This window comes from Oncorhynchus gorbuscha, linkage group LG07 (genome assembly GCF_021184085.1).
Source record: "Oncorhynchus gorbuscha isolate QuinsamMale2020 ecotype Even-year linkage group LG07, OgorEven_v1.0, whole genome shotgun sequence".
Classification (NCBI taxonomy): Eukaryota; Metazoa; Chordata; class Actinopteri; order Salmoniformes; family Salmonidae; genus Oncorhynchus; species Oncorhynchus gorbuscha.
In genome coordinates, this window is record NC_060179.1 from 39,768,583 (window position 1) to 39,787,262 (window position 18,680).

The following is an 18,680-nucleotide window of genomic DNA, read 5'->3' on the forward strand; positions in this document are numbered from 1 at the left end:
AAAAAACAAGATTCCAGTTCGGCTTCGATGCATATTTTATGTGGTTGAAACACTATCAGCTTTTATGATGCTTTTATGATGAAGACAGAACCGCTACAGATGGTATCTAACTGAGCATTGCATTCTCTCAAGATGCAGAAATAAATCAATAATACTTCTGTTCCAACGTCCAAATTTTGCTTATCATTTAACTGAAGAAATGCTTAATTCTGCAGGAGTTAATATTAATTAAGGCTATGTGAGAGGTTATAGAACCACAGTGTCATGCAGGTGAAAGAGGACCCAAAAGCGACTTAACAGAAACAGAGTTTATTCAAGTCCAAACAGAAAACGACAAATCCTGAATCCTTAACAGGAAATGTCCAAACAGGGAATAACAGAAATCCTCTAGTCTGTAGAGGGGAATAACAGGAGAAGCGGCCACAGACTGCAGGTCGCTTTTCGGGTAGGCACAGGCCGTAGCTGACAGAGACACCTGCTCACACGCAGCATCTGATGAAGGCAAAAACACGACAGGACGGGGCAATACACAATCACAGCACGGTGAATTCTAAACAAGGAACCGACAGGACAGGAACGGAACACAAAGGAAGAAATAGGGACTCTAATCAGGGGAAAGGATCGGGAACAGGTGTGGGAAGACTAAATGATGATTAGGGGAATAGGAACAGCTGGGAGCAGGAACGGAACGATAGAGAGAAGAGAGAGCGAGAGAGTGAGAGAGGGAGGGGGAGAGAGAGGGATAGAAAGAGGGAAAGAACCTAATAAGACCAGCAGAGGGAAACGAATAGAATGGGGAGCACAGGGACAAGACATGATAATAAATGACAAACATGACAGTACCCCCACTCACCGAGCGCCTCCTGGCGCACTCGAGGAGGAATCCTGGCGGCAACGGAGGAAATCATCGATGAGTGAACGGTCCAGCACGTCCCGAGACGGAACCCAACTCCTCTCCTCAGGACCGTAACCCTCCCAATCCACTAAGTATTGGTGACCCCGTCCCCGAGAACGCATGTCCATGATCTTATGTACCTTGTAAATAGGTGCGCTCTCGACAAGGACGGGAGGGGGGGGAGGGAAGACGAACGGGGTGCGAAGAAAGGGCTTAACACAGGAGACATGGAAGACAGGATGGACGCGACGAAGATGTCGCGGAAGAAGCAGTCGCACAGCGACAGGATTGACGACCTGGGAGACACGGAACGGACCAATGAACCGCGGAGTCAACTTACGAGAAGCTGTCGTAAGAGGAAGGTTGCGAGTGGAAAGCCACACTCTCTGGCCGCAACAATACCTTGGACTCTTAATCCTGCGTTTATTGGCGGCTCTCACAGTCTTCCCCGCAGACAAAGGCAGACCGGTAATGAAGTCTAAGGCGATGTGAGACCATGGTCGAGAAGGAATGGGGAGCGGTCTGAGACGACCGGCAGGAGGAGAGTTACCCGACTTAGTCTGCGCGCAGTCCGAACAAGCAGCCACGAAACGGCGCGTGTCACGCTCCTGAGTCGGCCACCAAAAGCGCTGGCGAATAGACGCAAGAGTGCCTCGAACACCGGGATGACCAGCTAACTTGGCAGAGTGAGCCCACTGAAGAACAGCCAGACGAGTGGAAACAGGAACGAAAAGGAGGTTACTAGGACAAGCGCGCGGCGACGCAGTGTGCGTGAGTGCTTGCTTAACCTGTCTTTCAATTCCCCAGACTGTTAACCCGACAACACGCCCATAAGGAAGAATCCCCTCGGGATCAGTAGAAGCCACAGAAGAACTAAACAGACGGGATAAGGCATCAGGCTTGGTGTTCTTGCTACCCGGACGGTAAGAAATCACAAACTCGAAACGAGCGAAAAACAACGCCCAACGAGCTTGACGGGCATTAAGTCGTTTGGCAGAACGGATGTACTCAAGGTTCTTATGGTCTGTCCAAACGACAAAAGGAACGGTCGCCCCCTCCAACCACTGTCGCCATTCGCCTAGGGCTAAGCGGATGGCGAGCAGTTCACGGTTACCCACATCATAGTTGCGCTCAGATGGCGACAGGCGATGAGAAAAATAAGCGCAAGGATGAACCTTATCGTCAGACTGGAAGCGCTGGGATAGAATGGCTCCCACGCCTACCTCTGAAGCGTCAACCTCGACAATGAATTGTCTAGTGACGTCAGGAGTAACGAGGATAGGAGCGGACGTAAAACGTTCTTTTAGAAGATCAAAAGCTCCCTGGGCGGAACCGGACCACTTAAAACACGTCTTGACAGAAGTAAGAGCTGTGAGAGGGGCAGCAACTTGACCGAAATTACGAATGAAACGCCGATAGAAATTAGCGAAACCTAAAAAGCGCTGCAACTCGACACGTGACCTTGGAACGGGCCAATCACTGACAGCTTGGACCTTAGCGGAATCCATCTGAATGCCTTCAGCGGAAATAACGGAACCGAGAAAAGTAACGGAGGAGACATGAAAAGAGCACTTCTCAGCCTTTACGTAGAGACAATTCTCTAAAAGGCGCTGTAGAACACGTCGAACGTGCTGAACATGAATCTCGAGTGACGGAGAAAAAATCAGGATATCGTCAAGATAGACAAAAACAAAGATGTTCAGCATGTCTCTCAGAACATCATTAACTAATGCCTGAAAAACAGCTGGCGCATTGGCGAGACCGAACGGCAGAACCCGGTACTCAAAATGCCCTAACGGAGTGTTAAACGCCGTTTTCCACTCGTCCCCCTCTCTGATGCGCACGAGATGGTAAGCGTTACGAAGGTCCAACTTAGTAAAGCACCTGGCTCCCTGCAGAATCTCGAAGGCTGATGACATAAGGGGAAGCGGATAACGATTCTTAACCGTTATGTCATTCAGCCCTCGATAATCCACGCAGGGGCGCAGAGTACCGTCCTTCTTCTTAACAAAAAAGAACCCCGCCCCGGCCGGAGAAGAAGAAGGCACTATGGTACCGGCGTCAAGAGACACAGACAAATAATCCTCGAGAGCCTTACGTTCGGGAGCCGACAGAGAGTATAGTCTACCTCGAGGAGGAGTGGTCCCCGGAAGGAGATCAATACTACAATCATACGACCGGTGAGGAGGAAGGGAGTTGGCTCGGGACCGACTGAAGACCGTGCGCAGATCATGATATTCCTCCGGCACTCCTGTCAAATCGCCAGGTTCCTCCTGAGAAGTAGGGACAGAAGAAAAGGGAGGGATGGCAGACATTAAACACTTCACATGACAAGAAACGTTCCAGGATAGGATAGAATTACTAGACCAATTAATAGAAGGATTATGACATACTAGCCAGGGATGACCCAAAACAACAGGTGTAAACGGTGAACGGAAAATCAAAAAAGAAATAGTCTCACTGTGGTTACCAGATACTGTGAGAGTTAAAGGTAGTGTCTCAAATTTGATACTGGGAAGATGACTACCATCTAAGGCAAACATGGGCGTAGGCTTGTCTAACGGTCTGAAAGGAATGTTATGTTTCCGAACCCATGCTTCGTCCATGAAACAACCCTCAGCCCCAGAGTCAATCAAGGCACTGCATGTAGCACCCGAACCGGTCCAGCGTAGATGGACCGACATAGTAGTACAAGATCTAGATGAAGCGACCTGAGTAGTAGCGCTCACCAGTAGCCCTCCGCTTACTGATGGGCTCTGGCCTCTTACTGGACATGAATTAACAAAATGTCCAGCAACTCCGCAATAGAGGCACAGGCGGTTGGTGATCCTCCGTTCCCTCTCCTTAGTCGAGATGCGAATCCCTCCCAGCTGCATGGGCTCAGTCTCAAAGCCAGAGGAGGGAGATGGTTGCGATGCGGAGCAGGGAAACACCGTTGATGCGAGCTCTCTTCCACGAGCCCGGTGACGAAGATCTACCCGTCGTTCTATGCGGATGGCGAGAGCAATCAAAGAGTCCACATCTGAAGGAACCTCCCGGGAGAGAATCTCATCCTTAACCACTGCGTGGAGTCCCTCCAGAAAACGAGCGAGCAGCGCCGGCTCGTTCCACTCACTAGAGGCAGCAAGAGTGCGAAACTCAATAGAATAATCCGTTATGGACCGTTCACCTTGGCATAAGGAAGCCAGGGCCCTAGAAGCCTCCCTACCAAAAACTGAACGGTCAAAAACCCGAATCATCTCCTCTTTAAAGTTCTGGAACTTGTTAGAGCAATCAGCCCTTGCCTCCCAGATAGCTGTGCCCCATTCTCGAGCCCGGCCAGTAAGGAGTGAAATGACGTAAGCAACCCGAGCTCTCTCTCTAGAGTATGTGTTGGGTTGGAGAGAGAACACAATCTCACACTGCGTGAGAAAGGAGCGGCACTCAGTGGGCTGCCCGGAGTAGCAAGGTGGGTTATTAACCCTAGGTTCTGGAGGCTCGGCAGGCCAGGAAGTAACAGGTGGCACGAGACGTAGACTCTGGAACTGTCCAGAGAGGTCGGAAACCTGAGCGGCCAGGTTCTCCACGGCATGGCGAGCAGCAGACAATTCCTGCTCGTGTCTGCCGAGCATGGCTCCTTGGATCTTGACGGCAGTGTAACGAGCGTCTGAAGTCGCTGGGTCCATTCCTTGGTCGGTTCCTTCTGTCATGCAGGTGAAAGAGGACCCAAAAGCGACTTAACAGAAACAGAGTTTATTCAAGTCCAAACAGAAAACGACAAATCCTGAATCCTTAACAGGAAATGTCCAAACAGGGAATAACAGAAATCCTCTAGTCTGTAGAGGGGAATAACAGGAGAAGCGGCCACAGACTGCAGGTCGCTTCGGGTAGGCGCAGGCCGTAGCTGACAGAGACACCTGCTCACACGCAGCATCTGATGAAGGCAAAAACACGACAGGACAGGGCAATACACAATCACAGCACGGTGAATTCTAAACAAGGAACCGACAGGACAGGAACGGAACACAAAGGAAGAAATAGGGACTCTAATCAGGGGAAAGGATCGGGAACAGGTGTGGGAAGACTAAATGATGATTAGGGGAATAGGAACAGCTGGGAGCAGGAACGGAACGATAGAGAGAAGAGAGAGCGAGAGAGTGAGAGAGGGAGGGGGAGAGAGAGGGATAGAAAGAGGGAAAGAACCTAATAAGACCAGCAGAGGGAAACGAATAGAATGGGGAGCACAGGGACAAGACATGATAATAAATGACAAACATGACACACAGTCAGTGTCCAGATTTCAGTTCCCATTTAACCCATCTAAACATTAGGCTACAGTTCCCTTGACAAGCCATATGTCTATTTGAAGTCCCGTCTTGCAACTGTCAAATTTGTAAAGCGCCTCTCAATCATCAAACATAACATAGCTGGCACTGCTGTTATCCTCTTTACCACTTCGCCAAATCTTTTCCAAACATTACTTTTCTGGCCTTCCCATCTTTTTATTTTTAACTCTCCTTTCGCAGCTTCTTTCGTATTGAATTAAACTTCTACAATATCCTTTTTGCCTCCTTGGATTGACGGTAACTTTTTCTAATACCAGATATATCAGGATAAGGTAAGACCCAGATGCAGACCGTGTCGAAGTAACAATGTTGATTACAGCAACAGAGGCAAAGGTACAGAACGGAAGGCAGGGTCAGGTCAGGCAGAGTTTGGAAATCCAGATTGGGTAAAAGTACAGGACGGCAGTCAGGGTCAGACAGAGTGGACAGGCGGGCGGGTTCTGGGTCAGGAGAGGCAAGGGTCAAAAACCAGGAGGGCGAGAAAAAGAGATGCTGGGAAAAGATAGGAGTGACAGTACCCCCCCACCCCCCCCCTTTAGGAGCGCCACCTGGCGTCCTACCTGGGCGCATAACTGGTTGACCAGGGTGCCGGCGGTGGAAGTTGGCGATGAGGGCTGGGTCCAGAATGTCTCTAGCAGGGACCCAGCACCTCTCCTCCAGGCCATAACCCTCCCAGTCAACCAGGTATTGGAAACCCCTGCCCCGTGGTCGAACCCTCAGGAAGCGTCTCACTGTGTACGCGGAATGGCCATCGGTGACACGGGGAGGAGGGGTGGGCCTGGAAATGGAAGACAAGGGACTGTGAGACACGATCTTGATACGGGACACATGAAAGGTGGGGTGTACACGAAGGGTACGGGGCAACAGAAGAGGAACAGCAGAGGGGCAGATTCCGGGTGGAGAGCCATACCTTGGAGATGGGGAAAGAGCCGGTAAACCGGGGGGACAGTTTGCGAGACTCCACCCGGAGGGGAAGATAGCGGATGAAGAGCCATATCTTCTGCCCGAGATGAAACCGGGAAGCCGGGGTCCGATGGCGATCCGCTTGTCATCGACACCTGGAGGTGGTCTTGAGGAGGGCCGACCGGGCTCTCCTCCAGGTAAGACGACAGCGGCAGAAGGTATCCCGGCCTCCTCTTCCTGCTCAGGGAAGTGTGGGGGCTGATACCCCAGGGAACACTCAAAGGGAGATAGGCCTGTGGCAGAGCAAGGAAGGGTGTTGCAGGCATATTTGACCCATACAAGCTGCTGGCTCCAGGGGGTGGGGTTGGCAGAGACCAGGCAGTGCAGGGTGGTCTTGTGGTCCTGGTTGGCTTGCTCAGATTGGCTGTTGGACTGGGGTGGAACCCGGAGGACAGGCTGGCCGACGACCCAATGAGGATGCAGAACACTTTCCTGAACTGGGACGAGAAATGTCCATGGATCCGGAAGATGTGCTGCACCATGAGCTGGGCCGTTTCTTTGGCAGAGGGTCGTTTGGAAAGAGGAATGAAGTGGGTGACTTTGGAGAACCGATCCACCATGGTCAGGATGATGGTGTTGCCATCAGATGGGTGAAGACCTGTGACAAAGTCTAGGGAGATGTGAGACCAGGGACGGTGAGGGACAGGCAGAGATTGGAGGAGACCAGCCAGAGCTTGCCAAGGAGTCATGTTCTGTGTACAAACTGTGCATATGGCAATGAATGAGGACACGTCCAGGACCATGGAAGGCCACCAAAAGCGCTGTCGCACAAAGACCAGGATCCGACGAGCACCCGGATGGCAGGCCAGCCTGGAGGAGTGGGCCCACTCCAGGACCGCAGAGCGGACGGTGTTGGGAATGAACATCCGGTTATCAGTGCCTCCCCCGGGGTTTGGCTGGGAATGCTGTGTCTCACGGACCTGTTTCCCTATTCCCCAGCTGAGTGCCGTCGCCAGGCATGAGGTGGGATGGTGGTCTCGGGTTCCCAGGGTAGTAGTCGTGGGGCTATAGCGGTGTGACAGTGCATCCGGCTTGACATTCTTGGATCCCAGCGGGAATGAGAGAGAGAAGTTGAACCGTGTGAACAGCAGGGCCCATATGGCTTGCCTGGAGTCGAGGCACTTGGCGGTGCAGAAATACTCCCGTTTCTTGTGGTCAGTCCTCACGATGAACGGATGTTCCGCCCCTCCAGCCAGTGCCTCCATTCCTCCATCTTCACCACAAGAAGCGAAGTGGCCCGGGCCTTGCTGAACACCAATCCGGAGGTCCTGGTACTCCGCAGGAATGGCGGAGAGGTCCGGGGCAACTTCTGAGCCCCCAGGAAAACGTGCCGGGGCATGTTGTGCTGACTTCAGGTAATGTGCGTGGCAGGACTGGCTCCAGCCCATGATGGCACCAGTAAACCAGTTAATGAAGGGATTGATCCAGGAGAATCCCAATACCACAGGAATCAGATGGGTGAGCAGGATCACTTGATGAGCAGGAACTGGAGAGCCTCGCTGTGGTTCCCTGACACCCGTAGGTGGGAGTGGTGTTGTGGGTGACTCAGCCTGTAGAGCACCCGTCCAGCACTCTAACATGCCAATGGAGAGTGCTGAGTGTAGAAGTTCAGCTCGGACGCCAGGGTAGCGTCCAAAAAACTCTTGTCGGCCCCAGAATCCATGAGAACCCCGGGAGATTTGGACTAGTCTCTCAAAAAGCAGAATGGCATGAAAAGGGGTGCGAGCAGGGGAAAATGGGGCTCCCAAGAAGGTGGAGTGGCCGATGAGATGGCGCTGCTAGCAACTGGGTTACTGAGTTACCAAGAGAGTCTGGGAAAAGACAGGAGCTGACAGGACAAACACTGGTAATCTTGACAAACAAGACGAACTGGCAACAGACGAACAGAGAACACAGGTATAAATACACAGGGGATAATAGGGAAGATGGGCGACACCTGGAGGGGGTGGAGACAATCACAAAGACAGATGAAACAAATCAGGGCATGACAAGATAGCCTAAAATAATGAAGGAATATCCTCACTGTAGCCTATATAAATTGCACACAGATTTGTTTTAAGGTGTTGTTTTCTCTTTATTTTACCCGCCCGCCACCCCCCTGCCCTTCAGCCACACAATATTTGATGACGCTAAACCCGTCCGCCCCACGGATATAACCTCGGGGACTGAAGGTTATGAGTCAACCCGTGCATCACTAGTGTATGTGTATGAGTGTATGTGTGTGAGAGAGAGCATATGTGTGTGTGTGTTCGAGTGTGTGGTAGCATTAATAGTGAAAACAAGCATTATCATCCCTCTAAAGCCCCCAGTGGGACTCCATGTCTTACACAGGGCTACGCTCGCTACAGCCTCCCTGAAATCCAATATGTAAATCCACTTAGGCCTGGCAGAACATGTTCTTATAGCTGAGCTGGTTCTAGTCTAAATTAGCTTTCGGTGGGGGGGATAGAGAAAGGGAAGAGAGGTAAAGTAAAGGAGGTGAGAGAAAGAGAGAAAGGGGGGGAGAGAGAAAGAAAGAGGTAGAAAGCGAGAGAGAGGGGCAGAGAGGGTGGGAGAGAGGCCCCGGAGATGGAACCGGGACTAGAAGGGGCTTGCAGTAAATCCTCAGGCCAGGTTGGGTTTCATTTGATCCCATGTGCAATGTGCATGAGTGGTCTTTCTTCAGGAATATTCTTCAGGAATATGATGCAGCACGCATGGAGACAAGACAACTGTCCCTCTCAGGGAGATAGTGTTGCCTTTTGGGCCTAGGACAAGCACCATACATTCAAACACCACCTTGACAAACACTATGCATTCAGCTCTAAAACTGTCATCACACAGATGATAGAAGATGGACTATGTGTGTCTGTGTGTGTGCCTATGTGTCTGTGTGTTGTGTGTGTGTGTCTACAATTAAAATGTGTGTGTGTGGGATTCCATTTGAGGCCTACCTTCAATCTCACAGCCCAGGAGCTCGAGTCGGAGGCCCATTCCAGCAGGGGTGGACCTCTCTGGGTAGACCCTGACGTAACGTGTCAGCAAGGGCTCCACGGTCTTCAGCTCTGGTGTATCGTAGTTCTGATTCCCCTCGAAAATCTGTGGAGAGAGACAAAGAGAGAGAGACAGAGGTAGAGCGAGGTAGAGAGATCTATTGTTATTTTTAGAAATCCTTTATTGGCACCATTTAGCTACTGTGCATACAAAGCAAGAGAGATATAAAATGAGACAGAGACATTCAGAGAGAGATACAAAGAGAGAGAGAGCTCAATATTACTGTCTGATAATGTCATTGCTCTGTCTGTTATCTCTCCTATCAGAGGCACGAAAGCAGGCTTATTCCTTCCTTCTGAAAAGGAGCAGGGCTTTAGCAAGGCTGAGAGGGGGGAGAAAACAATGGAACGTTGACCCATTCCTCTGGCTGACATCTAAAGTGCTGTCAGTGGGACTGCGAACAAGAGCCCGGTGCCTACAACTAGCACCAGCCACCCAGCAGGACACAGAGGTCAAAGACAGACTCGGCTCTCTCTGTCTCTGCTCAGGCTCTGAGGAAGAGAGAGGCTAGGGGCCCTTTAGTTGGTAATAACGTAGAGATGAGGTACGATAGAGGAAAGGAGAGGTTTGATTCTGTCTCCGCTCAGCCTCTGAAGTTATCTTCTGAAAGAAAGGGGGATTCACTTTGGGAATAACAGAGGTAGACGTAGAGGACAGGAGTGGAGAGGACAGTATAGGAGAGGAGAGTGATTGAGTGCAGTGGATTAATGGCCTTTAACACAGGAACAAGTCTTGTCTGTCTTTGATGCTCGGAGGTTTTTAGCAAAAAAGGGAGAGACGGAAAGAGAGAGGAAGAGAAAGGAGTGATACGTAGGACAGGAGTATATCGAGCCTCTCACTCCTTCATAAATCAACCATCAGGCCATCTGGAACACATTTGTATCCTGTCAAAGGAGGTTGTAATTGGGGATGGGCTGTAGCGGTGCTTCCTGGAGAGGTATGTGTGTGTGTGACACGCACAAAGCATATCGAGGCCTGCAGATACATCTGGGGTGGTTTCTGCGTGTCACATGCTCTCTCTCAGCTCTCCTGCCTCTTCTCACCTCTCCCCTCTCTTGAGGAGAGCATAATTCCACTGAAATGCTTGAGCAACACCAGTAGAATGTTAAGAGCAAAGACGCTAGGCAGCATAGGACTAGGAGAAGCATTACAGGTGGTTATACAAATGTGCTATAGAGTACTACCCAAATGGATTCGGCCACAGGACAGGAATTATTACCTGTATCAATGTCACTGTATGTCTGTGGATGGTTTTCAGTTGAAAATATTAAGATCATTTTCCATTAGTTAGTCAACCAAACCCTATTTTTTTGTCAACTCCTCAACACGGTAAACACAACAAACAAACAAACAAACAAACAAACAACCAATCAAAATTTCTCTCACCTTTGGCTTGTTGCCGTTAGCGTCCTGGACCATCTTCCAATCAGATTCATTGTTACTGTATCCCAGTCTGAACTTCTTCATGAAAACCTTGTTCTCTCTGTATTTCCCTCCCTGGATGATGAGTCCTCTCACCAGCTTCTCCTCCCCCAGATCCACCTGCAGATGAATGGAGATGAAACGCCTTATAAGCAGTTCATAGACATGCATGACAAGTCTTATGACGCATTATGACAGAATCATAATGCATTATACCTGCATGCCTTAAGTAAAGTGTTACCAAACTGTTTATTTGCAACGTCATCATAAATGTTGCCAAATTCTTTGTACGTGAATGCAGAATATATACTGAAAACCAAAATGTATTGTGATATGTTACTGTATATGAACCAATATTTCATAACCATCAAACCTTTCTCTAATTACAAAGCGATTAAAAATATAAGAAAAGTCTATTATTGTAGGTGATCTAACCTGTAGCCACTCTGAGGTGAAGGGCTGGGGCTGGGGAAGCAGGGTCCACCCGGAGCGGCTGGTCAGCAGGCGGGCGTTCTCAGGAACCCAGCTCCGGTCAGTGTGGGACGAAGCAGTGATCTGGGCATCTGTGATCAGACCTGATACCATGCCCAGCATGCCCAAACATGGGTACTCTGAGAGAGGGAGAGAGAGGGGTTAACAGAAGTCTTTAATTGAGCATGAGGTGATTTGAGAGAGTACCTGCTGGGATATAAATATATATCCTGCTGGGATATAAATATAGCAATAAATGATTGTATGATGTATCAGCAGCCAGAGAAGGTTGTTCTTCATGGTTTACGTTTTTAAGGGGGGAAAGACGGGGATGAAGTGAATGATTGAGACAGTGAGTTATAGCGATGAATAGGGATGGTGTGAGAAACAGTTTCTCTGATGCATCCACCTCTCTAGACATTTCCCCCCCCCCCTCACTCTCTCTCTCTCACACATACTCTACCTCTCTCCTGACGTCTTGCATACTAATGTCTCTGCCCACAGCGATTGTCTCCCGGCAGCCAATTAAAATGATCCTCTCCTTCGGCGTTCGTTTCTACCTCTATGCATTCTGGGATTTTCTTTCATCTCTAACCTTCTCCCTCAATGCCCATTTCCCCTCCCCCCTTTCCTTTTGTCTTTCTATACCTCTGCTTTCATTTAGCCCTGTGTTCTCAGAGCTTTCATCCCGAATCTGCGTTAGTTCATTTTCACCCCCTTGAGAACCTTGTGCATTCTGCCTTTCATTCTACGTTTCATATGCCCTAGCTGCATGCTTCCAGTACCGATTTCACTTTGTGCTGCGCCGTTTCGTTTGCTGGCAGAAATGTTCTGTCAATGAACCAACACACATACAGGCTGGCTGGCTTGTCTGTCTCCTGGCTGGCCGTCTCTTCCATTTCCTTCCACTTCATCAAAAGCGTCTGAGTCTGCAGTGACCTGCAGTAACCAATATCATCCTTACAATCTGCTCCCAGGGAACGGGATAAAAGCAGATACATTTTGGAACGTCTGCATCTGTATTAAACTCAGAATAACTCTGCCAACTCAACAGAAAAAGGCTTTGTTTCAGTCCTCTCTCTCTCTGTCTTTATAGTTATCTGATGTTGTTCCTGTTCGAATCAGAGAATGAACTAGTCTAAATTAAATTAGAGAGAACTCCATGGTTCCTCGGGACAGGTCCAAAAGCTCACTGGGAGATTTTTCACCCATTTGAGGGTTCCCTTTCGTCAGCTGCCAAGAGCCCTGTGAGTGTGATCTCTGATTGTGCCTGTGTCAGAGGGAGGCTAAGGCACTCCACTGCAATAGCTCGCACTCTCGCTCTTTGAAGTAGATGGATGAAACAGAGTTGGGGGGGGGGGTTCCAGGGGGTTGGAAAGTTTGGGTGATCAGAGCCATCCAAACTGTTGTAATGAGCTGTTAATGCACCTCAGAGGTCTGGTTGGAGATTGTTTGGGACGGCACGCATGGCGGACACACCGACCGTGTATATGTGTGTGTGTGTGTGTGGTGGATCATCACTTTAAGGGGCAGGGTAACCCAGGGTTTGAGTGGAGAATTCTCTGGCTAAACACACACATGGGCTTATTTACCAACAGAACAGCAGAAACTAAGCAGTCAGCAGGGATGAGGTTAATAAGTAGCTGTGTATCTCTGACCGCAGGGCACATCTCACATGTGCAAATACCAGATGTGATTAGACACAGCCTGAAGGCCCTGGTTTTCTGTGGGCTTAAATTGGGACACATTTTTGTATCTCATGAAAAGTATTTGTATACTGTCAGTAATCTCATTAAATGATGATTCTCTCTGAATGTATGTGATTATAGGATTGCCAGGTGGACTGGACTGAAAACTGAAAACAGTTAAAAACCCCGTTGACATGTATGAACACGTGGGTGTGATCATTCTACAGTGGTCCCTGCAACATACGCTCTAACCGGTGTGATTAGAAACACTTCATTGGAACGTCTAGTGACGATTGACGCAACAGTCAGCGTTTGAGCAAACCACCGTTTTTTTCACAGAAACATTTTGCACAAACACAGTCTTCACAAGGTTATGTCCTCAATGTGAACCGTTTATTTCTTCCTAGGTTCTGGCCTTTCTAGGGAGCTTGTCCTAGTGCTTCTACACCTGCATTGCTTGCTGTTTGGGGTTTTAGGCTGGGTTTCTGTACAGCACTTTGTGACATCAGCTGATGGAAGAAGGGCTTTATAAATACATTTGAGTGATGTCTGTATGCAATGTTCAGACAGTCACAGAAGTAGCAACTTCATAACACTTTTGTCATCCAAATCAGAAAATGTAGGCTACATTACTCTTAGCACTAACTGAGTAAAGGGTGAGCTAACACAAGCGGTTATATATAGCCAACTCTCAGCTCATAGTAATTATACAACGGGTGGGTTTAATCCTGAATGCTGATTGGTTATAATCCGCATTCCAGCCAGTGTCTATTCCACAAGTTACCATCGGCTAAGTCTATGACATTAAAATGCCTATTTGCTCTGTTCTGACTGCGCAATCCACTGTCTCATCAGCCCAGCCAAGCAATTTATAAACTTGATCTCCACTATAAAAAGCATCTAGACATTATCTGACATTTCTTTTAGACTAACATTTAGTTTTCAACAGCGGAGATTTGTATAAATCATGCTGTCTCTCTGACATTTGCAGTATTGTTTCAATGTTCAAATTCGATCTCCAGTTCCCATCTTAATGAACGTGTTGGGATCAGACGGACAGGCAGGCGGTGTTTCTCAACCAGTCGAAGTCATGAAGTCTTTCCAGCTTCAGTTTGAAGTGATTGTGCTAGCCAATAACACAGCTATCTCCTCTGAGCAACAGTGTCCTGATGAGTGAGCACATTTTCTATGCCAGGCGAAATCGTGCCTCATTAGCTTATTGTTATGGATGCATCCAAATGAATGTGTCTAGAAACAAATGCAAATGTAACTACTTTGCCATTATTCTAGCTGCACTTTCAGACGTGACCGTAGTTGACTAGCTAGCTAGATAGCAAGGGATAAGAGCGTTGCCAGCCAGTATGGCAATGGAACACTCAGAAGGACTGGGTCGTGTCCATAGATACAAAACAAAAAGCTCTAGCAACCGAACCGATAGAACGAACGACCATCCGGGTTGGGTAGCAACCCTAGATTTGTGTCTAGACTATATCTTGTGGAAGGATGAAATAGTATGAGTAAATTAATACAAATAAAATGTTTAATGAAAATATATCTATTATTTGAATATGTTGGTAATCCATTGTATAAAAGTGATAATGCCCTCGAAGCCGTTTTTTGGAGGATTTAACTTCCAAATACCAGCTTCTCTGGCAATATCACTTAATTTTAAGATTGGTTGTTTGGATACTGGATGACGATTGGATGAGCAGCGTTCCATGCCGTGCTGTAATGGCCATTACAGACACACCTACTGTATGCCTGCTAATCTGAAAATTATCACTGCGCCTCAATAAGAATAAATTGTTCATGTTGCTGTCTGAATCATCTGTTTGATTTATCTCAACTTGAACATTAATTTCCCCTTGCTTCCAGCCTAGCATTTAGTTTGGTACATTGGCGGTTATAAACCTCGCTGTCTGCCTGTACGACCTTTTGAAGTTTGATCTCTGTATTATCAGAGTGAACAGTGCCCAGACAAAAAACTTTTTCTGAGCCAGTCGAAATCATGCAACAAACGTCATTATCATGGACATATCCAAGTAAATGCCAATTGAAATGCAACTAGTGTACTGTTATTCCAGGTTCAATGTTTGACGTGACTGAATTAGCTGCAGTTAGCTAGCTAGCAAGTGACAAGAACTTTTTTCTTTGTCAACCAAAGATAAGAGGTGACAAGTTAAGTTGGGTTTGTTTGCAATATGCATGTTGAAGGCGAAGGGGGTGTGTCATCTACCATCATTCACTTCCCATCACTCATTTCCGGAAAGATGAGTGAACAATCCCTTTACCTCGTTTTGCTATAACATCTTTGGTCTGACAGACGTTTACATGATACCCAAAATGCTTTGAATGATGTCAACAAACATGGATCCACATATAGCTGGAAAATAGCTTAGCTTATCATAATCAGTACAACCTTCAAAAAAGTATTTAACACACGTGTCCATTACAATCTTTGCAAGAATTGGAATGCATGATTTGTCACCAGTACTCGAAAACGTGAATAAAAACAGTAAATAAAGAAATGATTACCACACAAACCATTTTCTAATAGTGATTTATTGATACAAGTGGCCCATGCCATTGTTATGATGATTATGATTGTTATGATGATTTGTTTACATTTTTACTGTTGTGGCTAGATGGAGTAGCTAGGCCTACAACAGCTTTATCTAGTGGTCGTGTCAGGGACAACAGTTGTTGACAACTAGTGCTGTAGCTAAGCCTTGCCCCTAACTCTTTTCCTAAGCTAATAAACCTCATTCTCTTAACCTCCTATTTTAATTCACCTAACCTTCTGCATTAGTTCCTAACTTGCCACGTTAATTATCCTAACCTGCAATGGAAACAAACAATCTGTGGAGACATATCATCAGTATCACCACACCGGCAGCCAATCACGTCAACTGACACTCTGATCATTGTTGTTGTTTATGTAGCCTATGTAGCTAGTGGGCTAAGCTGTAGCATGAGATATGTCTTTCAAAAAGAGACAGCTCACAAATGCAGAAATTCTGGAGATTTTTGTACATTTTAACAATTATTATTTTTTGGGTGATGTAGGCAGACCAACATTGGATGAAGTACAGCTGGAAGGCCTCGAGCCAATTCACCCCTCCTGGCCCTGATCTTGGTTTTGATGAGACCCAGTCTTGAGTGCCAAGCCCCTTTTTATTTGCAAATGGACATACAGTTCACATACAAATCAAATATAGTTCCATTATGCAATTGTATTGACAATATCTCACCATGGTATCCACTCCCTCATCCTCCCTACTCCCTCTTCAAACAGTATGTTGCTAGCATACAACGCTGCCCTCAATCTTCAGCACAAAATATGTTCAGTTCCAGTTATGATGTTTAATTTGTTTTTGTTTTATTTCACCTTTATTTAACCAGGTAGGCTAGTTGAGAACAAGTTCTCATTTGCAACTGCGACCTGGCCAAGATAAAGCATAGCAGTGTGAACAGACAACACAGAGTTACACATGGAGTAAACAATTAACAAGTCAATAACACAGTAGAAAAAAAGTCTATATACATTGTGTGCAAAAGGAATGAGGAGGTAGGCGAATAATTAATTTTGCAGATTAACACTGGAGCGATAAATGATCAGATGGTCATGTACAGGTAGAGATATTGGTGTGCAAAAGAGCAGAAAAGTAAATAAATAAAAACAGTGGGTGGGCCATTTACCGATAGACTATGTACAGCTGCAGTGATCGGCTAGCTGCTCAGATAGCAGATGTCTGAAGTTGGTGAGGGAGATAAAAGTCTCCAACTTCAGCGATTTTTGCAATTCGTTCCAGTCACAGGCAGCAGAGAACTGGAATGAAAGGCGGCCAAATGATGTGTTGGCTTTAGGGATGATCAGTGAGATACACCTGCTGGAGCGCGTGCTACGGGTGGGTGTTGCCATCGTGACCAGTGAACTGAGATAAGGGGGAGCTTTACCTAGCATGGACTTGTAGATGACCTGGAGCCAGCGGGTCTGTCGACGAATATGTGGCGAGGGCCAGCCGACTAGAGCATACAGGTCGCAGTGGTGGGTGGTATAAGGTGCTTTAGTGACAAAACGGATGGCACTGTGATAAACTGCATCCAGTTTGCTGAGTAGAGTGTTGGAAGCTATTTTGTAGAGGACATCGCCGAAGTCGAGGATTGGTAGGATAGTCAGTTTTACTAGGGTAAGTTTGGCGGCATGAGTGAAGGAGGCTTTGTTGAGGAATAGAAAGCAGACTCTAGATTTGATTTTCGATTGGAGATGTTTGATGTCAACCAAGATGGCATAGCAGTTCAGATGTCTTTTGTCCTCGTCTTGTCGTGTCCTGTATATATATATATAATATATATATATATTTACAACTTTTTTCACATACATTTTATTTTTATTTTCCATCAACTCACCTTCAAAACACTCTCCTGCAACCCGCCTCACCAATTTATATTTATAAAAAAGTATTATTTACCTCAAATCTGTAATCCTCCAAGAAGCTAGCCAGTAACTCCAAGAAGCAAGCCAGAAACTAGCCAGAAGCTAGCCAGGAGGTAGCCAGAAGCTAATCCAGAAGCTAATCAGAAGCTAGTTAGCTTCTTTACTGGCAAATTGTTAGTATTCAGCTAACCACGGTTTGTGGTCGTCAGCTATCCTTTAGCTCGAAAATCTATCGCCAGTTTTGTACGGCGCAGCGCGGCTCGGAACAGAACATACCGGACCAATTTTTCTCTCCATGTCCCTGGATTTCAACTGCTCTCTGGACAACTGCTAACCGTTAGCTGTCTTACCGGCTGCTATCTGAATAGACAATCGGACAATTTATTTATTTTTATTATTATTATGTTTTCTTCTTGGGCCTCTATAACTATATCTATTGTTTTTATTTTTGTTGTTGTTGTGTGATTTGGATTAATCCCTTCTACCACACGGAACCCCACTAATCTACTGACGGAACGCAAGAGGTGCCTAACAACAGACCTCCATCCTATGCTAGCTTGCTACCGATGGCCTGGCTAGCTGTCTAAATCGCCGTGACCCCCAACCAACCTCTCCACTCACTGGACCCTTTTGATCACTCGACTAAGCATGCCTCTCCTTAATGTCAATATGTGTTGTCCATTGCTGTTCTGGTTAGTGTTTATTGGCTTATTTCACTGTAGAGCCTCTAATCCTGCTCACCATACCTTATCCAACCTATTAGTTCCACCACCGACACATGCAATGACATCTCCTGGTTTCAATGATGTTTCTATCTAACCTCGTTTGGAGGTTAGATAGCACAGTGTCCAAGGACGGGCCGGAAGTATATAGAATGGTGTCGTCTGCGTAGAGGTGGATCAGGGAATCGCCCGCAGAAAGAGCAACATCATTGATATATACATCATTATACATCATTGATATATACAGAGAAATTGAACCCTGTGGCACCCCCATAGAGACTGCCAGAGGACCGGACAGCATGCCCTCCAATTTGACACACTGAACTCTGTCTGCAAAGTGGTTGGTGAACCAGGCACGGCAGTCATCAGAAAAACCGAGGCTACTGAGTCTGCCTCTAAGAATATGGTGATTGACAGAGTCGAAAGCCTTGGCAAGGTCGATGAAGACGGCTGCACAGTACTGTCTTTTATCGATGGCGGTTATGATATCGTTTAGTACCTTGAGCGTGGCTGAGGTGCACCCGCGACCGGCTCGGAAACCAGATTGCACAGCGGAGAAGGTATGGTGGGATTAGAGATGGTCAGTGACCTGTTTGTTGACTTGGCTTTCGAAGACCTTAGATAGGCAGGGCAGGATGGATATAGGTCTGTAACAGTTTGGGTCCAGGGTGTCTCCCCCTTTGAATAGGGGGATGACTGCGGCAGCTTTCCAATCCTTGGGGA

The 18,680-nt window shown here is 47.3% G+C and overlaps 1 protein-coding gene across 5 annotated transcripts in view; it reads right to left on the reverse strand.

Moving 5' to 3' along the window:
• Nucleotides 1–18,680, reverse strand: part of LOC124039854 (neuropilin-1a-like) — a 127,516-nt gene that overhangs the window by 11,627 nt on the left and 97,209 nt on the right. For all 5 annotated transcript variants that reach the window (XM_046356321.1, XM_046356320.1, XM_046356322.1 and 2 more), the window contains 3 exons: nt 11,074–11,249; nt 10,603–10,758; nt 9,117–9,261 (listed from right to left, as the gene is read on the reverse strand). In XM_046356321.1, coding sequence (XP_046212277.1) covers nt 9,117–9,261; nt 10,603–10,758; nt 11,074–11,249 — 477 coding nt within the window. The remainder of the gene's footprint in view (nt 1–9,116; nt 9,262–10,602; nt 10,759–11,073; nt 11,250–18,680) is intronic.